The 22,977-nt window shown below is 39.5% G+C and overlaps 2 protein-coding genes across 3 annotated transcripts in view; one reads left to right on the top strand and one right to left on the bottom strand.

Annotated features, from left to right (window-relative positions):
- Window positions 1-207: 207 nt before the first annotated feature.
- Window positions 208-17,614, top strand: LOC125897337 (N-lysine methyltransferase SMYD2-A-like). The gene is made up of 12 exons (XM_049590585.1): window positions 208-406; window positions 5,726-5,789; window positions 7,516-7,626; window positions 7,734-7,794; window positions 8,816-8,940; window positions 10,908-10,975; window positions 11,620-11,722; window positions 14,403-14,513; window positions 14,636-14,756; window positions 14,964-15,138; window positions 15,236-15,344; window positions 15,996-17,614. Exons 1-12 carry the CDS (start codon window positions 237-239, stop codon window positions 16,074-16,076), a joined length of 1,299 nt encoding a protein of 432 aa, XP_049446542.1. The 5' UTR covers window positions 208-236; the 3' UTR covers window positions 16,077-17,614.
- The window catches only part of LOC125897330 (tyrosine-protein phosphatase non-receptor type 14-like), a 62,285-nt gene continuing 56,354 nt past the window's right edge, over window positions 17,047-22,977 (bottom strand). For both annotated transcript variants that reach the window (XM_049590571.1, XM_049590572.1), the window contains 4 exons: window positions 21,549-21,677; window positions 21,095-21,329; window positions 19,435-19,598; window positions 17,047-18,982 (listed from right to left, as the gene is read on the bottom strand). In XM_049590571.1, coding sequence (XP_049446528.1) covers window positions 18,854-18,982; window positions 19,435-19,598; window positions 21,095-21,329; window positions 21,549-21,677 — 657 coding nt within the window. In that variant the 3' untranslated portion in view covers window positions 17,047-18,853. The remainder of the gene's footprint in view (window positions 18,983-19,434; window positions 19,599-21,094; window positions 21,330-21,548; window positions 21,678-22,977) is intronic.

Genomic DNA, 22,977 nt, shown 5'->3' on the forward strand with positions numbered 1-22,977 from the left:
TTTAAAAACACACTACATGGCTTCCTAATTCAGCGTTTGGGTGCCATAATAAAAGCAGAAAGTGTTTGCTTTAACCAAACTGCAGCCAGGCTCATCCTCTGCCTTTGGATGCCTCAATGAACTATTATTGGGCGGGGGACGCCCCAATTCTTGGAGCTGAGGGGCCACATCCCACTTTAGTCCCGGGTCCTTGTGAGTGAAGGGGTCAGTTTGGAGAAAGACCACCCGAGGGCACCATGACGGGCAGCATCGAGGGGCTGGAGAGGTTTGATAGTCCTGGTAAAGGGCGAGGTCTCCGTGTTACCAAACCCTTTAAAGTTGGAGAGCTGCTGCTTTCCAGTCCGGCGTACTCTTTTGTGTTGTCAGCAAAGGAGAGAGGCTACTACTGTGAGTTCTGCTTCGCCAGGTAAAGGCGGCTTATTTTTATTCCCACTTGCCGTGACATCGTTTTTCTTTCTGAATTCATTCATTTGAGCGTATCACAACTGTTGTGAAGAAAAGCTACCTGACACCAGGTGGCTACATATCCTGCACCGCCTCATGACACATGATTATTTACCGGATCTCCAAACATACGGTGATGGCACCACACGCACGCACACGCACGCGCGCACACACATACATACACACACACACACACACACACACACACACACACACACACACACACAGGCTCTTTGTCATGAAAATGTCACCCCATCTATTTTGGTTATCTGGTTCATGTATATCCTGTTCCAAAAGTCTACATGCCTTCTCTGACCCGCTGTGGGAGTGCATCAATGGTAAACATGTGCAAATAATTTTCTTACCTGAACATCATGATTATTAGGGTACATAAAATTTTGTTATTTAATTCTATCTGTAGCTGTAATTAATGAAGAGGCTATACATTAAAAAGAATATCTCTGGTGATAAACTTTACAAACACATTCCATTTTATCAGGCATTTAAATCAGTTCCTGGAGTGATCATGTGGTGAGGTAATCAAGCAATCCATAGGTTTATATCATCTAATCTTCATTGTGTTTGCTCGCCAAACACAATGCTTGTTACAATTTGAGACAAAAATACATGAAAAACATGCAATATGATTGTTAACAATACGTTTATATGTAAAAAAAAAAAAAAAAAAAAAAAGATACATTTAAATGTTAAATCTAAATATTAATTTGAATCGAAACATTAAATCAGAGTTTTAATGTAGAAGTCTAAATGTCAAATTTGAAAAATTAAAACTGAATTTAAATGTTCTATCAAAATTTAAATGTTTAATGTTTTTTAAATGTTAAATTGAAATATTGCATCAAATCTAAATTTCAAATATTAAAACAATCCAAATGTTACATCTAAATGTTGAATCGTAATCTTGAATATTGAAGCTAAATGTTGAATCATAATCCTAAATATTAAAATTTTGATCTAAATGTTGAATCTAAATCTAAATATTAAATCTTGATCTAAATGTTGAATCTAAATCTAAATATTAAATCTTGATCTAAATGTTGAATGTAATTGTTGAATCTTAGTCTTAAATATTGAATCTAAATGTTAAATCTTAATCTTAAATGTTAACTCTGAATGTTAAATTGAAATATTGCATCAAATCTAAATTTCAAATATTAAAACAATCCAAATGTTACATCTAAATGTTAATCCTAAATGTTAAATTGTAATCTTGAATATTGAAGCTAAATGTTGAATCATAATCCTAAATATTAAAATTTCGATCTAAATGTTGAATCTAAATCTAAATCTTAAATCTTGATCTAAATGTTGAATTTAGTTGTTGAATCTTAGTCTTAAATATTGAATCTAAATGTTGAATCTTAATCTTAAATGTTAACTAAATGTTAAATTGAAATATTGCATCAAATTTATGTTAAATTTCAAATATTACAACTAAATTTAAATGTTAAATCAAATTGTAAATGTTAAATCTTAATAATAAAATTAGATTTAAATGTTAAGTCTTCAAATGCTAAATCTAAATGTTAAATCTAAATGAGTTGCTGAAAATGGGCCAGGGGACCCATTTAAATTCAACATTTAGATTTAGATTCAGATTTTACATTTATATTTTACATAAATAGATTTTTAGCAAATACATTCAACATGTTTTACATGAATTTATTTCTCAAATGTCAGGAAAATTAGCTAAATATTCAAAATATATCAGCAAAAAATTGTAACTTAATTTTTAACCACAGCCTCGTGACCTTTTTAAACAGTTATTACATTGTAATGTTTCATAAAATAAACACACAGCAACAACAACAAAAAAGCAATGATTTATTGATAATAAATTACAATTCTTCCACCAAGTGCTGTAGTTTTTCAGCAACATTTAGCAGAATGGTTGCCTGGCAACATACAGACACAGTGGAAAGTGCAGTGCTTTAGCTACTAATCTGTGGTAACATGGGTTACGTCCCAAGTCCCTTAAAATTACTACTAACCACCTAACCTAACCACCTTACCTAACTGTTTAGTCCCTCCCACTTAGGAAAACATGCAAGGAGTCAGGAGTTAGGAGTGAGGAGCAAGGATTGCTGATTAAGAGACATGAGACGGCCTTACTCTGAAGCGTCACGTAAAGCGACGTCCTTTTCTGATGACGGCGGCACAGCTGGATAATTGCATAACGGAGCCAGGAGTTAGCAGTATAAAATAAGAGACCTGGGACGTACCCCTGGAGCTGCAGAAGTTCACCTAAATGGGCTCTAGTATACTTAATGTTAGGATAAAGGAAAGGAAACAAGTTTTCATCTTGTTGCAGTTACATTATAACTGAATATCTATGATAGGTTGGTCTATTATGCATGTTCTACTTTCCCATAGCTGTTGCAGTGCAGCCCTGTTACTTGGTGCGTAACCAGCACTATAACAAAAATCATGTCTTTACAACATAGCGAGAGGTAAGTGAGCATAGTAGGCTGAAAATAAAACATGCAAGCTAACTGAAGCTACATTGTTAACTTAAATAGATGGTGGTGTAGATTGTCTGCTTTGGATGGAGACAAATGGCTGGTAGACTGGGCAGCACCCACAGCAAAGTGACAGGACACAGTGGGTTATAAATCCCTGTAGGCTTCCTTTGATTCTTTTGTATCATCTTTGTGGGGTTTTTTTTATGCATTTATTGAAGGACAGCGTTGCATACGACCACTCTTGTCCAAGCAGATGGTAAATGACTATGAATGATAGGTGACTAATTGGCACACTAAGACTGACATTGTAATGCTGCCACAATAGCTTTGAGCAAGCCTCAGTCAATCATAATCAAGGACTGGAACTATCCATTTTATAGTAATGATAACAATCAGCTACAGTCTAAGCTGTCCTATAATTTTCTTTGTGCTGTAGTCTACAGGTTGGTATGGATGCATCTGTGGAGAAATCAATAGGCCAGTATACAAGTGATTAGTAGTGTGTGCACAGTAGTGTGTGATTCACACTGAAGCTACTAGGGCTGCTTCTGTCCTTGTCGACTGATAGTCATCATTTATGGCCGTTAGCTGACTAGTTGCCCACATGTTTGCAATATTAATTTAGTTACTAAATTATGTCCTCCTGAGACCCTGTGTCCTCATACTAGGACACAGGGTTACATTTTGGGTTTACTGGACCTTATACTTCATTCTGTTTAACTTAGGCCTATTGTCCTCATTCATGGACACTTCTTCGTAAGACCACAATACACCAATCCTTGTTAAAACAAGATGGAAGCCATCTCTGCCAAGTCAGTCTGCAGCTGACCCCGACACAAATATGGACAAGGTACAAAACCTGATCAAATTTAATGGCTGACATTTGTTTATTTAGGACTAATGACATTTGTAGTTTGATATGCCTGACAAATTTTATCAATTTTACAACGGTAACAAGGTAAGACGCTGTTTATTAGAAAGTACTCATTTGAAGACAAGGAATTTATCATCAGCTCGTTGAAGTATATTGGGTTGTTATTATTGTCTTGTTTGAGGATATAGGGACTTTATTATAGTCGATAATGTGTAGGTTTTTTATACTTATCAGATCCTACTAGTCCCAAATAGCTAGGAGAAATTAAAAATGCGAACCAAACAAAAGCTCAGGTCTCAGGAAGTTACATTTTGGGCGGGGCAACACAATGGTTTGAGTTGAAGGTGTGAGAAAGAATAGTATCAGTAACATTGTTAACACTGCTACATTACAGAGAAATACAAAACCGTACTAATGAACCTTCATTAATATAGGCCTATATTTTATCTACAAGTGCACGTCACACACTGAGTGAGCCGCCTGTTAATGACGCTGTCGGCAAAGCAGTAATGATTGTGCTAAGTGGCTAATGAGCATGTAGCTACTTCCATGTTTCAGATGATACGTCATGTTTGTAGTCGACCAATGAAGATGAGTTTACATATCACCTTGGGTTCGTCCTTCACCTTCTCAAAATGATCCCACACTTTGGATTTCCTGCTCGACATGTTATTAACTAGCCTGTGGAATAACCGCAGGTACCAGCCCTGGAAATTAACCTGACTCCTGTCTGACTGCTGAGCGTGGACACTTCCTGTGTCTGTCCCTTCAAATTAAATTCCCACATGGTCCAGTCATTTCGGTTTTGATTTATTTTGACAAAGCGCAGCTCCTAATAGAGTTTCAAGTTTGTTTGTTTTTTCTGCAACTAAGCAACCAATGAAATCTTGCCGACTAATGAACCTTTCTGGTTGACTTACGTTTGGTAACCAGGAGGCAGCCCTACTAGTTACTAAAATTTGTCCTCTTTGAATCCTTCAATGACATGTTCTTGCTTTAATGTTCTTCCTTTAAACTGAAAAGTTGGTTATTAAGTGCATAGTTTGGATTCTGGATTGGATTCAACTATCAGGTGACAGAAATTACACATTTGAAAAGCATCACCTGCTTTTTTTCTCAATGGCAAACTACTGTAACTCTGCCTCTAACCTTAGTCTTACGGTTACCCAATTCAAGCTCTGTGACCTAGCTGTGACTTCTGAAAGCCATTCAGCATAACCAAACGTAAATATGACATCAGTCTTGCATAAATAGACCTTGTTAATGTCAGAGAGATGTCTAGAGGACTTTTGCAGATACAGTTATAGACAAAGCATTGTTTCATCATAGAAGATCAGTGATGTTTGATACAGCTCAGCATGTAGAGCGGAGACTCTGCATGGCTGAGCCAATCATCAGCGTGAAAGTTGCAGCTACACTTGTTCCCGGTTATGTTTACCCAGCACTAAGCTGCTTGTTGGACTTGGCCCGACAACAGTAGGTGTCTCAAAATTAAATGAGAGGACTTTTGGACCGCTTAACTTTTCAGTGTGGTAGAGAGACAGCTGGTCAGTTATAAGGTCAGCTCTATTAATACCACAGAACGGTTTAAAGCTCATTGCTATCAGTTACGACAGGCCAACTGCAACTGCTGCTCCTTGTCTCAGAGTAATGCAGCAGGATGTTTAAATGTCCATACACACACTGAGGCACACAAGCAGCTAGATACTCACATACAAATTCATTCACAACACTGAAGTGCGATATCTGCAGTCAGATGTTTTGTTGGCAGGTTTGAATCCACTGAGCTCTAATGATGGTTGACTGTTGTTTGTGTGTCTAGAGAAGTAAATTATTTAAAGATGTGTGAGGATATTTCAACAACTTTTTAATCATATGCTCTTTGCTTTCCATAAGCTAATAAACCTTGTTTCGTCAATCACAGGAAACAGGGTTTGGCAAGATGTGGGAAATGCAAGAATGCCTTCTACTGCAACGTGAAATGCCAGGTAGGAAAACAGCTGAAAAGGTTAAAGTTTACAATAATGTATTGTTAGTTAAACAGTGATAAAACCAGGCCCACACCTACCTTCGGCTAGCTCTGGATGTAAACTTAATACAGTAGGAACAGTGGTTACATAACCTTCTCGAAACAAGCCACATCTTAACTGATGGAAATTCACTGTATTTAAAAAAAAAAAAAAAAAAAAAAAAAAAAAAGGTGTCTTTCACAAACTTGACACCTTTGCGAGTCATTTGCTGTCCATTCAGAGTGGACCCGTGACCCACTTTTGGAGCACAACCCACCAGTTGGGAACAACTGAGCTAAGGCATCAGTTAGCACCAACCATGTTGGCATAGCTTGTCAAGAAGGGGGCTTATTAATGTTCTAAAGTTAGTTAGTTAAAATTTTGATGAGAGGAACAACTGTGGCATGGCTGTTTTCAAAGGGGTCCATTGAACTCTCAACTCAAGATATCAGGATGAAAATGGGCTCTATGGTTACCCACAAGTCTTACCTAAACTTAAGAAGGCTTGTTCCCAGTAAATGTTTTGTGCTTTACAATCCATGTACTCCTTCAAACTAAAGCTGTATTTTTGTCTTGTTAAGGAAAAGGACAACCAGCCTATGTGAAGAGCAATGAATCGTCTAACATGTAAATACATAATGCAATACCAGTATTGTTGTGGAACTCAAAATGTTAACTGTAACCATATTAGTCTATACCAGTCAACCTGCAGCTCTGGAGCCACATGCAGCTCTTTAGCCCATCTCCAGTGGCTCCCAGTGGCTTTGACAAAAAAAATTACCAGTATATGAAAATTATTAACATTTTAATTTTTATTAATCATTGTTGTAAGCCTAAAGTGACTCTTACATTCTTTAATTTCAAAAGTGTCAAAGAGCCAATACAACAACAACAACAACAACAACACAATGAACATTTCATGAACTTAAGTGTGCGCCATACCTCTTGGACCTGGCGCCTTTTCATCAAAATTTTGCCAAACCTAAACAGTGGCAGCTATGTTTGAGTCTCCTTGTCTAGGTTAGCGAAGGATTCCAAATCCAAAAAAGAAAAAGTCTCGGAGGAAAAAGAGAATCTAATGTGTGTGGATAGATTTGTTTGCTTTGCCTACCAATGCTGCAAAGTAGAAGTACCAAATAATCATAAATAGCACACTTTAGACCTATTAATAATGTTGATAGGCTAATTTAGTTACCCTAGAAAACATTGCTAACCCCTAGTCTACACAGATCAGATAACCAGTAATATTAACTGTAAAAAAAGGAGAAACCAAAGTACGACAGTATGCGATTCCTTGACTCTCATACTGACATAGTGTTCAACTAGCCTATATTCTACTGGCCACCCCAGTGAAAAATTTCTGGGGGCATCACTGGGTGCTTAGAGAGCATTATGCTGCCATATACAATGAACTGAAATCAGAGAGGGGGCTGAGCAGTCAATGAGTGGGTCAGTTTGCACGTGGAGGAGTAAGGGAAACATTAGATTAACACAGTGTGGAGTCACATCTCATCATGCTGCTTAATGCCTCAGCTGGTAATATAGCTCAGGGGCCATATATGCCAACTATTAAGCTTCTTGATGTGGTGGGACTGAAACTGTAAATATTTGGCTCTGCTGTAGATTCTCACATCTGAATCTGCTTTAAACTCCAGGGTTGCTTTTTTCGTGTGCTGTTATGACATTAATGTGTGTTTGTGTGTAGAAAGGGGACTGGGCCATGCACAAGCTGGAGTGCTCTGCCATGACTGCATTCGGAAAGAACTGGTGCCCGTCAGAGATGTCTCGCCTGGTGGCTCGGATCCTCGCCAAGAAGGTTGGCAAGAAGTTAAAAAAAGACACCCTGTCCTCTTGGAGGGCTTTCTGGCAACGTATTTGTGGTTCAATAAGGTCATTTCTGTTAATCACGGCTGTTTTCCACAGAAAACACAGAAAGAAAGATGTGTGTCTGAGAGGATCTTGCTCATAGACGAGATCCAATCACGTGAGTAACTGCTCCTTTAACACACACGCGTAATTTGGAAAGTATTGGATTCAGTACAAAGTGTTCGGAGACTCTGAGTTTGTACTTCAGTCTTAAGTGTCCCCTAGATATCCCTCTTAAAAAAAGCACAACCCATTCAGATAAGGCTGAGATAAACACCCAGGGCCACATCTAAATATATCCTATAGACGTGGGTCGAATGGTCATAAGACAGTGTACAGGAGCAGGAGCACACAGTGATGACTGCATGGGTAAATGTTGTTGGATTGAGTAGTCATTGCTTTGAGGTACAGTTCAAAACCACAAAAAACTTTATTAAATAATATTTCCTGACGTTAAAGAAAAGAGTGAATATGGTGAATATGGCAGACATCTCTACGGCCAATATCTCAAACACTTGGCAACTCACACCAAAACAAGCTAGACCTATGAATAGCATAGTCATATTTGCTCTCCTACAGTTAAGAGGGCAAATATGACCTTTGATTTGGGGGTGAACTGCCCCTTTACTGCAGTATGACTCCTGTAACTAACACTGGGAAGAAGAGCCTGGTTATGTAAGCTGTTAAAAACAGTTTTCTCAGTTTGCCAATGTTTGTTATTTTGATCTTAGGTGTCTGCATGTCTGTGTCGGGGGGGAAAAGTTCAGCTCTCCTATAAAACGCAATGTCAGTGTTAGTATCTGATGTATAAAATAATTTAAGTCTAGTGTTACAGATTAAGAGCAAGACACACACACACTCTGGCAGTTTGTAGTTTATGTACGATGTGGTGACAGTGCATCCCTGCTCTGGCATAGTGAGCATGACGAAGGAAAGAGAGCTCTCCATCCTTCTCTATTTACAGGCACAGATTATCAGACTGTCCCTGGTGAAAACTTATCCAAACAAGAACATTAAAGAAATTTGACATGATTTACCTGTAGCAGCAAGACCTCGCAAATAGGGCTTCCTACCCTGGGTTATACAAATACACATTTGATGAGTATAAATGCTTATTCTGTCCTCTCTTCCCCCAACAGACATAGAGGACATTGATAATGACAAAAGGGAAATGAATGAGGCAGAAGTTGCCGGACTGCATCGTTTTTTCTCCAAAAATTTGGAGTTGCCCGACCACAAAGACCTTCTCACGCTCTACTCCCAGGTACTACAGTCACATAATCGAAATTACTGGTGATAATAATACTTCTTCTTTTCTGTCCTTATATTGTGGTATTAACAAGTTGCTTGTTCATGATTTCCCCATTTACCACTTGCGTTTAAAGCTGTGGTAGGCAGTTTGATTATGGCAAAAATTCCGTAATAAACTTTGAACATATTGTATTTCAGCTGATCTGAAAAAGATATAGACTTCTGCTCCTCCTCTTGGCTGTTTTCAGGCTTTAGAAAATCTAGCTCATACCTGGAGACTTTTGCCGATCACAGGTCACTTCAGAGAGAAGGCACTTCTATTGGCTGTTCTACAAATGTTCAGTTAAAGCCTGATTCAGTGGCAAAGAATCCTGCAGAGAAATGTGCTATTCCAGCATCGGCAACAACTGCCTACACTGCAAAGCAGCCCAAACAAGGAAGACACATGTATCAAAATGAAAGTCTAAGACTCTGACTATAAACAAAATAAAACACGTGTCAGTATCGGCGCAGCATTTCAGAGATGGAGAGAAAATGTTGCCAATTATTTAGCCTTTTGCTAACTGGAGCTAAAAGCTGACAGCTGTAGCTTCAAGTCACGTCCTATGCCTCAATCCCTGCCGCTACACACCATCTCACAAAGAGGAGAGTGGGCAGTGGTTCCCTACGAAGACCCCCAGTCAGCGGCTGCAGCCACCTTAAATTCAGTCAGCTCAAACCCCATGTCTGAGGAACCGGACAGCTCCAACTCCACCCCAGATCAGCAAACTTTCTGTTGCTGCCGTTACACCAGTCAAGCAGGATTTATACTGCCTGCGTTGAATTGATGCTCTACCTATTTTGTAGGCTCTGCATTGATGTAGAGCCTTCACCGTTCCCTGCGCCGTAGCCTGACGTGCACCTCCCAGAAATGTAACTACATGTCGTGGTGACACAGACCTCCTGTCTATTTTTGTAAGCTGAAACCATTTCCCTCTTGGTTTCAGCTTTTAATTACTTAAATTTCATGGATAAGAAACAATAAATTTTGAAGACAATAAAGCCTACGCAAAATAGCATTTTAAGTCTTGTGTGTAATTTATCCTGCCTTCATGTGAGTAGAGGAAATCTCCGCTCATTGCTAGGCTAATTTATACAATGTAAAATGCCATAGGCTTGTGCTAATAACGTTTACATGTTACATTTGTTTGCGAGATGTGTTAAGTATAAGACAGTTGTTTTGTCAGTGAATGTTGTGAGTTGTAATGGAGCCAAATTTTGTAATGTCACCTTTGTTAAATGTTACTGTTGTCCCTGGCTTTATGTGAGAATAGGAAAAGTCCACAAGCCACTAGGCTAATTTATATAATTTAAAATGCCATAGGCTTGTGCTAAAAACATTAGCATGTTGTTTTTGTGGGAAAAATGTGTCCAGATAAAGACAAGTGTTTGTCTGTGAATGCTGCGAGTTATAGTGAAGCTGATTTGTGTGCTTGTGTTTGCAATTGCTGCCATTGAGCCATGTTTAATGTGTGTTTTGAATCAACTAAACTTTCCAGCACTTCACAGAAACCCCACCGCCAGCTAGTGTTTTGGAGGTGTAACTGCAGAGTGACACAGACACTCCACCGCACAAATATAAACGCTTACAGTGGCATAGGCCAAGTGAGTAGGCTACAGCATAGGCTCTGCATAGAGCTTATGCACAAGTGTAAGTCCTGCTTTAGACCCGGTGCAAACGGTGCTGTGGGGTTTGCGCTGGCTGAATTCGAGCTACTACAGCTGCCGTTCTCATCTGGTGGGAGTGGCCTAGAACAGATAGGGAAGAGTTACAGGAGGAGGGTGAATTTTCAAATTCTGACTTTTTTTTCTTTGCCATTTCTGCCTACCAAAGCTTTAAGAAGAAAGAAATCACAGCAGATTCTATATAATTTGATGTAAAACAGGCAAAAACTTGAATATATGTATTTGAATTCTCTTCCTGTGTCACTTATTCAACAGGTTGCCTGTAATGGTTTCACTATAGAAGACGATGAACTGTCTCACATGGGTACTGCAGTCTACCCAGAGTAAGAAGGAAAACTCACATGCATACATTCAAGCACATTTTCATTATCTGCAGTGTTTCAGCACCACATGTAAAGGTACGCTGTACACAGTCCATTCTCCCCCTCTCCTTTACAGCTTCTTTTGGGTTTCTCAGTGTTACTGTTTTTCTCTAGTTTGGCTTGTTTGGACATGTGCTAGCTCATTCGTTTTATTTTGGGACATTAGTCATTTGATTTGGAGTCCAGTTGTTCTTGAAATAAACAGACTAGAGAAGGACAGCCATGGAAGCTGGATGCAACAGTTAGCTGTGTTTGTTCTTGCTGTAAAGGTCAGCGCTGAGAGCACCATGTAACAGATATCCAAAGAGGCCTGCATTACAATTCCTAACTTTCTTCTCCAGTTGGTCATTTGGTGGTAAAATTGGCTCCCTGCTGTTGGTGAGGCTGTAAAGTTTTAAAACTGGCTGTGTGAAGGTGAATATGCCCTGTTGGCTCCTTTCTAAACTATTTCCAGCCTGCTACCCAGAAAACCACAAAGCAGCTAACGTATTTCAGGGAAACTCAAGACTTCTCTCTAGCGTGAACACCAGTGAGAAAGTAGAGAGCTGGGTTTTTACTTTTATCGATTTCTCTCTTCTCTCTCTTTTGTGTCTGTCTCTCCACAGCATTGCACTAATAAACCACAGCTGTCAACCCAGCGTCGTAGTCACATATAAAGGGACGTCGGCTGAGGTTCGGGCGGTGCAGGACATGAAGCCTGGAGATGAAGTGAGGAAATGGGACAGCTGCTGTTGGGGGGGTTGAGTTCAGTCTGGGGTTTTTTCCCATGTGTGTGCGTATGACAGTTGGTTTGTTACATCAGCCTGCGCCAAGTCCAACGAAGAAGTTTTACTAAATTACTTTTAAACTAGTAGTAAATATTGTATGTTTAGATCACGCAATATCTCCTTTTCATCCTCCAGTAATATAGGAATTCATCAACTTTGAATGACGTATAAACCACACACTAGATTGTGACTGTGTTTTGTGGCACATGGAGTTCAAAGGAATAGGTTAACGTTTTGGCAATACGCTCATTTACTTTGTTGCCAGGAGCTGGAAATTACCGCCTGATAAGGTTTTATGCAATGGAAATGTTATCCACTGCTCCAGTAAATAGGAGGAACCTTAGATATGACTTAGCAACAGGAGATATTTCTAGTCTGCCCAGCTCATAGAACTTTTTGGCCCAACTATTAGCCAGAAAGCTAACGTTAGGCTAGCAAGACTCAAAGTCAGTTACGCTGCATACGGTTGACAATTATTAAATAGATTTTGACAGTATGTTTAACAACAAGACTAGCTAGCTATCCAGCCATTGTCTGCAAATCAATATCAAGATTTTCATGAATAAACAATATGCAATGTGTTAATGTTGGCTGCAGTCTAAAGTAGCAGGTTGAATAGTGAATGGGATGTGAAATGATTGCTTAAGTTCAGAGGGGTGGTGAAGTACCTACAGCGTATGTTACAGTCTCCAACCTGTTGTGTTCAGAGGTTGAAACACCGAAGGAACACACTCTGTCGTAAATAAACTGTAAACGGAGACTTTGACTATGTCCCTTACTCAGATTAGAGACAGGCTGATACTGTTACGTAGCTTTGATTTACAAAGGCGAACAGACAGTTTCACCAGAACTACTTAGAAGGTGTGCATTATAAGTTTTTAACGGACACCCTGCAGCCAATTAGAATCGAGTATTCATCCAGACCATGGTATAAGTAAGGGATAATGTCCGATGAGGTGTCCATTATCAGTTTTTGATGGCCACAGCCATTATATGGCTTTATCCCCTACTTATCATAGAAAGTAGAGATGGGAAAATCTGCCTGCATCATCTCTGTATCACAGTAATTGACGCATTATACGTTGCTTGTTTTAATCCATGTAAAAACATGTTTGGGTTTTACAGGGGGTTATTTACCAAACTGGTTCTTGGCTGGGCAATGGGAATCAGGTTGTTACATATGGATAGAGCCAGGTTAGCTGTTTCCCTGTTTCCAGTCTTTGTGCTAAACTAAGCTAAAAGCCTGCTGCAGTTGGCCTTGTATGCATCATACAGACATGAGAAAGGTATAAATCTTCTCATATAACTCTGGACATGAAAAAAAAATAGCCATGTTGCCCAGTTTGTCAAATGCTCCCTCTAAATCTTGAGACAAACTTGATAGGTTGTGGTTCTGGTCTCTGTCTCAACACAGGTGCTGTTAGACTAAATGTAATATGAATGAGATAGTAGCTTAAAAGTGGAAAAGGAGACTTGATATCGCGAGACTGAAAGGCTTTGGCATTACAGAGGCTGTGATATTATTGCTGTCGGTGTAGAGTACCAGGTCATTGACAGTTCACTTGTCAGTGTGTCAAGACAACACTGGAAAAGAACAGTGTGTGTGGTTTGAAGGAGGAGGTTTGCTTTCTCTGCCTTAAGTGTTTTCACGCAGGCAAGTGGAAGGGCAGAGAGGTGTGCTCTCGCCACCTTAGGCTTTCCACGCAGGCGCATGGATGAAGCTTTCTGTGTAGGCCCAAAGAAAGGTAGAGTGGCCCCAGGACAGAGCCATACCACCAAATATAATACTGCAAATGAAAATAAAGTTTTCTTTCTTACAGTTAATATTACTAATTATTGGATGTGCATAGAGTAATACCGGTACAGTTAACATTTTAATTTTCACCACAATCGATCAAATAATATGTATCTATACATGTTAGATCATTCTTTGTTCTTCAAATAGGCTGGTTGTCTTTTTCTTTACAGAAGACAAATAAACAGCTTTAATTTGAAGGAGTACAGTGATTGTAAGGAAAAAAATATTCACTGGGAACAGGCCTTCTCAAGTTTAAAAACACCGCACAGAAGCCTCCAATAATTTTCAATTAGTGTGAAGGAGGGGAGGTGTGTCAGGTTGGCCGTGGCTCCGTGATCCCTTGGCAATCGCAGTATACTCACTACAATAAACTAGATCAGTGGTCCCCAATTGGGATCCAGATTTTTCCTTACTCATTAGTTCAAGGTCCACACAGTTTGATACATTCACCTTCATACCTGAGCTTGGGCATGTCATCAAGCTACTTTGTTGTCTCTGTCAAGTAGTTGTCCGTTAGTCACTCACTCTACAGTGGGAAACGGCACTTCAAAGTAAAAGCTCTGTGCCGGAAATTCACTGTACCGAGTCACTTGTGGTCTATTCAATTGTGACCCACCAGTTGGGAACCACTGAACTAGACTACACAACTGGATGCAGAAGCTGAATAAAGAGGCCAGTGGGCTTATTTTCAGACTGAGACCTGCAGATTAGGGACCTATCTGGCAGGGAATTAAGATGTTCAGTTAAGAGAGAAATAAAATGTTAAGGAAGGTAAGTGTGCATTATTTAAGATTCTCATGTGCTGTGTGCTATTCCCCTCTAGGTGCTCATCAGCTACATAGACCTCCTCTATCCAACAGACGAGCGCAACAACATGCTAAGAGAGTCCTATTACTTTATCTGTGAGTGCCAGGAGTGTAAAACCAGGTCTAAGGTGAGTCACTGCAAGAAGTACCGAGTGGAAAAAAGACTGAATCATACAATTGCTAAAAATTTAGAAACAAAACTTCATAGTTTGGTTGACTGTCATGTTCTGTGTCCTGTCTTCACCCCCAGGACAAGGCAAAGTTGAAAGTACGTAAGCGGATTGATCCCATCGAGCCGGACGTCATCAGCAACATGGTGCGCTACGGCAGGAAAACCATGAGAGAGTTCCGGGCCCTTAAACACATGAAGAATATCCTTTAATGTCACTGAAAAACACTGTGCTGTACAATTCTGCACAATTTAATTTAAAAACACCTGCAGGTGTTCAATGCTTATTAAGCTTTCTCGTGTAGATGTTCAGCAAAGTAGCTTTCCAGACTCTAGAACATCTGTTTATATGATCAGAGGCTCTTTGAAGTGTCAGCTTGTGGTGATGCATACCTTGACTCAGTGGCACCCCCTAGTGAGCTGCTGGAGATGTGTGAACAGAGCCTGGAGGAGATGGGAGCCGTCTTTGATGACGCCAACGTCTACATGCTCCACATGATGTACCAGGCCATGGGGGTCTGTCTCTACATGGAGGATCCAGACAGAGCTATCAGATATGGCGAGAAGATCCTCAAACATTACAGGTGATGACAAACTGTGAACTCTGAAAATATAGATATAGATATCAATACATTACCTTGTATAATTACCTGATTTATGTATGCTCTCTGTCCAATGCAGCAAGTTGTATCCACCCTACTCTCTGAATGTGTCCTCCATGTACCTGAAGCTGGGCAGGCTGTACATGGGCTTAGACAGGCACTCCGAGGGCGTCAGCGCTCTGAAGAAGGTAACTGAACTCTTACATCGGACTTCCATACTTAAATACAGCAGCTACAGAGCACTTCTATCCAAGTAAACAATAGTAAATACTGTTTTATAGAGGAAAAATCATTAGGCCTGGGTATCATTCAAATTTTATTATTAGTTTTAGTACTGATACCAACACATTTTCCAACACCTTACTGAGAGAAATATGAACAAATCCCTTGTTTTAATTTAGCAAAAGCAGCCATCTTTTCAGGAGTTAAAGGGACAGTTCACCCCCAAAACATTTTTTTTCACTTACCTGTAGTGCTATTTATCAAGAGAAGGCAGACATCTTTACAGCCGTATCTCCAACACTCGGCAACTCACACCAAAACAATCTAGGCTGATAAATAGCGCTACAGTTAAGAGAAAAAAAAATTGCACTGTCCCTTTAAATGTTGTCTAAACATAAGCAGCGGCTCAAAGAACTTCTGTAAGAAATTTAAATTCTAATCAAGGAATAGGTAATAATCAGAATTTGTGGATGTCAGCTTTCAGTATTTGACAGTTTCAATATTCTGCTTCAAACACGGTGAAGTTGGTTCTAAAAGGTAGTGAAGTTGACACAGCCAGGACTAGAAATCATGTACCTATTACAACATTTACCAGTGATATTTGTTTGTGTCCACAGGCACTGGCCATAATGGAGGTGGCTCATGGGAAGGATCACTTCTACTTGACAGAACTGCGCAAAGAGATGGCACAAAAATGAAGAGGATGGGAAAAATGCACTTTCCAGTGATTTTGTTAGTGAAGCAAACATAGAGAGCACTCATGTTTTTATGCAAAGTTATATGCAGTCAGAATAATTGTGAGTTTTGGAAAATGAACTTTACATGTTAGCGTTACATATGAAAGAACCTTGAAGTCTGTTTAGTGCAGGATGATTTTGTACGAAGCATGCTTTTAATGTTTAGTTATAAAATCCTACGATGTGAACACTGCTTTTTACTCATGTGTTTTAAGAATTGTTTTCCAAATTGTTAACGCTTTCGTGTGTGTTTTGGCTTGTGACTGACGCATCAGCTGGACCCTGCCATCCATCACAGCCAAGTTGTTTACACATGAGAGTCGGGGCGTCAATGCAACAAAATCCCCGTCAGCCCATCAGGACAGCTGCCTCACCACAAGGGGCCTATTAAAGCTGCAGCGTGTGCCCAAGTCACGACAGAGGGCCGGTACAGAGCGCTGTGTTTGCATTAGCACCTTGTGTGAGTGCTCTGCGCTAATTAATGTTTCCAGAACTGCAGAAGAAACCCTCTCCGACACACGCACATTATTACCAGCTGACGGAAATGATAAATGAATCTGTGGCCACAGTCTTAAAGAAAATAAGGCTTTATTGCATAATAAGCAAGTACGACAGCTTCATACATGTCTGGGGAGAGAAAAACAAAAAGACTTGATGCACTGAAAACGCATATACAAAACATATGTACACATACTTTGAAAAGTATTTGGGAGTTTTGCCAAAAAGAAAAACAATTCAGGGGAAAAATTAAATATAAACAAACAGTGGAATGCCGTGTGAGAAAATACTGTCACAAAGAGAACAGAAGTGCAACAAAACACTTAAATGTCAAGAGAGCATAAAGCTTATACTTATTTGAGAATATATACATTGAAATATAAAAATGCATGCATAGTTTATTATGTTGCGGTATTTTTAGGGTACCAAGTCCAAAAAAAAAAAAAAAAAAAAAAAGGAAACTATATAAAACATTTGTAGAAATCTTTTTCTCACATGCCCATTATGTACAAAGTTACTTTGGACATGGCTGGCTTTGCATCACGATTCAGAAAAATAAAAAAGGATATTTAATGTAACATGTGAAAGGAAATTCTTCAGAGTGGAGTTTGGATCAGATTAGTTTAACAGCTGGCTTTGTTTTTTTTATTTTTGGCGATGTCAATTGTGTCACTTTTTTACTGTTATCCTTCAAAAATAAACCGAGACATCAGTATTCTGCTACTGCCAAATCTTCACCTGAGAGTTAGGTAAATTATTTGAAATGTTAAAAGTTGTTCTCACAACCAAACACCAACTATTAAATACGATTAATGGTATACTCTGCAGGATTAAAGTCAGTTACTAGTTGTGAACGTAAAAGTTAAAGTAAAAGCCAACCTTTGATTGATTCTAATTTGGCATTGCCTCTCGCCACATTTGCGATTCTTTCAGTGCTGTGTCTCTTGGATGCCTGCTGTCTACGCTTTGGAACCTGGTCGCTACTTTTTTTACAAAGCCCCAACCTCACCTGGGAGCTGTGGGGGTACATGTCCTTATGCCCCAAATGCAAAAAATAAGAAGAAAATACAGGCACAGAAAAATACACCACCACACTCTTCTACTGGATCATTCGTGATGACTGTGAAGGATTATCTCTGTATTCGTCTGTACATTGTTTTAAGGAAAATCCTGCATAGTATACCTTTAAAGATTTAATCATTGGAGGTTTAAAAAAAAAAAAAAAAAAAAAGAATTTAGGTGACTATCTAGAACCCTAAAACAAGGACAGGGTGGTCAGCGTCTCCTTGTTTCATGTTTCAAATAAGGCACAATAATGCAGGGTGTACAGCATTTGCTGTATTGGGACACAACTGACTGGAAACTGTGAAATAATACGTATAAATTAACTCCAATTCATTAAATGAACACTTTTTAGACTTGAAATGCTTTTAGGAAGGAAATGTGACGAGACACATTTGATCACAAAGTGCTGTGATTCAAGACAGAAAATGGGAGCGATCCGTTTGGCATTGACAAGGAAGGCTTTCTGAAAAGTACAGTTAAAATTAAGACGAGTTCAAAGGTGAAAAATAAAATTGTCAATGCTCCGTTCAATGGCAGAGTTGAGCACAATCTCGATAGGAATAAATAAAAAAACATTTGTTACAATGTTGAAGTAAATATTTGCTGTATTAATCAATACTCTGTTAAAATAAAAGGAACATTTTTAGCACAGTGATTTTAAAGAATACTTTTGTTTGGCAAACTCTTTCAGAGTATAGAGAATAGTAATAATACTGCTGCCACCTACTGTTCATGCAGCATAGTGCCATTTCTAATCATGGCTAAATAATGAATGAGAAATGTAGCAGGCAGAGATTTGAGTTCTCAAGATATTTCCTGAGAAATCTCATGAACACACGGGGGGGGGGGGGCGGCACGTACATGCATTCTCCACACAGAAGAAGCAGGACCAAGAATTAAACCCAGGGGGGAAAACTACATACGCTGATTAGGAGAATTGGTCGTCAATTTTTATACAGGCCTACACGAAACCTTCTCTCCTTTGAGGTGAGTTTGAAAATCCACCACAAACTGCCTCATAGAAAACTCAACATGAATCTCTGTATCTGCCTCCAACCAGCTATCAGTTACACTGTATCTGCTGCACAGTCCTCACGCTAATTCAAAGTACCGTTGTCGTTATCTGGTGCCGTTCTGCCACGTCATGTAAGGTCAAAAGGTCAGGATCCCCCGGCTCAGATGAGGCGGGAGTTCTTGAGGAACTGGATGAGGACCTGGTAGACGAACTTGTACTGGGAGATGGTCTGCACCATCAGCATCCTCTGCTGCCTCAGCCCTGACAACATGGTGGGAACCTCCACAGGCTGAAGGGAGGGGAGGAAGAGACGGTGAGTAAAACATGAATGGAGAAAAGGAGGCAAGTGAGGAACAATCCATTAGAGGTGTAAACTGTAAAAAGGATGCCTTAGAGCTACATTACTCTGTGCAGTAACACGGTTACATGTATGTTGGTTAGAAAAAGACAGAGTTACATTAAAAGTCTATGAACCTTGCTCATCTTCTGTCAGATGTATATGCATTTTCTCACTAAAATAAAAAATACCTGGATTGACCTGGGGGCTATTATTCATTAACATCACAAAGACAACACCTGTTTACAAAATAAAAGACCTATGACTGTGTCTTCATCTGGACAATTAAGCTGTTTATCAATCCATGTGATACTGTGTTACACACATGCTGTCAAAGACATGCTGCGATCCTACAAAAACATAATCACAGCTCAGTCAGACTCTTGAACTTGCAGTCCACCCACCTCATTGTGCTCCAGGCAGCTGATCATGAGCTCAGTGAGGATGACCACTCCGGTGCGACCCACCCCGGCGCTACAGTGAACCACCACAGGTGGATTGAGGCTCTTTGAGGTGTCCAGCATGGAGTTGGTGTGTCTCCTTACAGACTGGATCTCCTCCAGGTAGGCTGCAGGGAAGAAGGAGGGGACAAAGGTGAGATGTGGGCACTGAAAAGAGAATTTCTTGAATGTGGATGACTGATTTTGCAGCTCACTTGTTGTATAAGAACCTCCTTTCAGAGTGTGTGGCTTCTGTAAAGGGATGGCAGTTGGACTTGCTTTCTTGCTGAGAGTTAGATAAGAATATCAGTATCTTCCTCATACCTGTCCGATAAATATGAGGCTAGAGCCAGGAGAGGATTAGCTTTAAGGGCAAACAGCTAGCTTGACACTGTCCAAATGTAGAACCAAGACAGGACAGCAGAGAAGACTTCTATCATCATTATCAAGGACTGAAATGTTTGCTGCTGTTTCCATTCATTTTTCAATATTTTTTTGCACTCAGAGCACCCTTTGTTTTGTGCACGAATGTCCTAAATAAATTGACCATTTTTGCATTGATCTCCCAGCCCAGGTGCATTAATGTGCAGGTATCTTCTCTGCCATTCTGTCTTGTTTGAGTATTGTACCGACGCACCCAAGACAATCGTTCCTGTTGCCCTAAGTAGATGCAATTTCACAGCTCTTTGGAAAGGTAGACCCATGAATTATAATTCACATTTCTTTTTTTTTTTTTGGATAGATTAAAGCAACACTTCACCCACAAAATTATCATTTGTATATCACTTACTCACACTGTGTTATGTTGAATTTGTGAAGATAACTGCCTCCACGATAAATGAAGAATCCAAAAACTTGAGAAAACTCTTAATAAATTCAAGTCATAGGGGTCCATGTTTGGCAACAGCTAAACTATATCAAAGCATTCCTGTATAAGCTTTCACACAATTTGTGCAGTATAACCCAAGTCTCACTTCAGCATAAATAATGTCAGGCACAGACGAGTTGATCGCCTGGGCAAGCACGTGCATTTAAACTCTGCTCAATGGAATACATACATACAGAGTTCAAACATGCTAGTTTCTCGTACGGAGAGGTGTTCTGGGAAGTACTGACCATACGACTGGATAAATGAGACTTGGATTACACTGCACGAGTCATGTGAGAGTTTGTAAACTGATGTTTTGATATAGTTTTGCTGTCGTTAAATGTGGCTCCCCATTGTCTTCACAGTTTTCTCTGTTTTTGGATTCTTCGTTCACCGGGGAGGCATGTAAGAAAAACAAAGTATACTGCACAAATTCAACGCTACATGGGGTGAGTAATTGTTATAAAATTGACCATTCTATAGATTAAGTATTCCTTTAAACAGCTGACAAAAAACATGCTTACCTTTAGAGGTGCTGGTGTGAAAGTCAGGCTGGTTAGTCTTTATGCTAAGCTAAGCTAATTGCCTGGTGGCTCTAGCTTAATATTTACCTATATGAGTTTGATATCTTGTCTAACTCTCTCCAAGAATAACCATTCCTTTCACTACACACTGAATAATGACAGTGATGGTCTCATCACTTCATGTTACGTCTTGAAATTCACACAAACCAATGATATCCATGACGACACTCACCGAGGAATCCCTGGACATATTCGGGACAGCCCTGCTCGGGCCAGTCAGTGTACTGCAGGTGCCAGACCGTCCTCTCCTGGCCAGATAGCAGGTGTTTGACCTTTAACCCCGTGGTGGCGTAGCAGCCCGAGTCGGTGCGGAATTTGGTGGTCACCTTGAACTTGCCGTGAGTGGCTGAGTTGTGTTTGGAGCCCAGTTTGGGCCAGTAGCGGTGACTCTTGGACCTGCCACCCTCCTAGATGGAGCAGAGAATGAAGATTGGAGGATGAGGATGGGAAAAAAACAGATGAAGGTGATGAGGGAGCTCTGATACTTACACATAAACACAAAGACGCAGTAACACACACGCTCTCACTGTTACCCTATTTCTCACACACAGACAGACGCCAGCTGTCGGCCGCTGAAAAATACCCACATCTGCGTGTGCCATGTGTGTGCATATGTGTGTGCGTACCTCCTCGGCAGTAACCATGGCGATGACGTTGACCCCCTGCTCCCAGACCATCTGCCAGAAGTCAGCACAGGTGTTGGCTAGCGGGCCCTGGGTGGCAATGTAGTGCCACTCCTCCCCTCTGATCATCACCTGGGAAAACACACACACACACACACACACACACACACAAAGAATCAATTAGTGCACATGGAGATCACAGTGGCTGCAGTGCAAACAGAAATCCACCCACACGTGTAAACTAATTTGCCTTCTACCAACCAAACTGAAATTAAATAAAAATAATCATACTTAAGCCAGGAATTAATTTATACTGTAACCCTAACATTTTGAGTCACTATAGCTCAATAAACAATACGTTGACCTTCAAAAAACCTAACTGAGCTATCTCTACCATTCTATTTAAGTATGTTATGCTAAAAAAATCCACTTGCTGTGTCTTTAAAAAGCACACCTTTGAAGTTTGCCTCCTACAGGAAGTAACCAAAAAAGTCACTACAGACATCAGGAGTCTCATTTATAAGCATCACGTACATACAAAACGAGGCCTTAAAGAGGCATACGCCATTTCCCACACACAAGTTGTAATTTATAGAAACAGACTTGACAGGAGAAAATTTGACCCATGCTTACAAACATTTTGATGATGGGAAATTGTCTAATATTTCTTGGCAGATGCCATTTTTGGCTTTTGTCCGTGTGTACATTTTTGTACGGATCCTATGGGACCCCAGGGCTCTGTGTGATGGGAGTTACAAAGTTAGGCATATTTTTCTGACATATTCTAGTTTCAGAGGCCTTACTGAACAGATTTATGAAACTTCATACAAAAAATAAAAGTCTAATAAAGGGTCACCTAACCTTTTATGACAAAGGTACTGAAGCAAAGCTAACATAATTAAGTGGATTATTTGCTATGAAATAAAAAAGTTCAGATCAAGATCATTCACTTATTAAATTATATATTTAATGTTATCCATTATATATATATGCTAAAATCATTTTGTAAGTATGATTTTTTTTTTTTTTTACCGTCTAAAGCCACGCACAACCAAACAGTTGCACTGTCATTTTATGATAAAGGTAGTGATGTTATATTAATAAATTTACAATTTTTATGAAATTAAAAAAAATATGAAAATTCACTGTTGTTAATACCATGAATCTAATGTTATTCCATTACAAATTGTATTTTTTAAAATTATATCCGTATGATTTTTCAACATTTCTGAGATGTTTTCACAGTATTGTAATGGTTAATATCTAGAATACATATATGGAAACAATACTTGTTGCAGTAATATAGCTAATTTCATGTTAACAAACTGATACATGTTGGTATACTAACATGTTACTGCCATTATATCAGTACATGGTTTGTTATTTTGATGTTTTCTTTCTGTTTTACAAATACCAAGTAGTGACATAAAAA

Source organism: Epinephelus fuscoguttatus, linkage group LG11 (genome assembly GCF_011397635.1).
Source record: "Epinephelus fuscoguttatus linkage group LG11, E.fuscoguttatus.final_Chr_v1".
NCBI lineage: Eukaryota > Metazoa > Chordata > Actinopteri > Perciformes > Serranidae > Epinephelus > Epinephelus fuscoguttatus.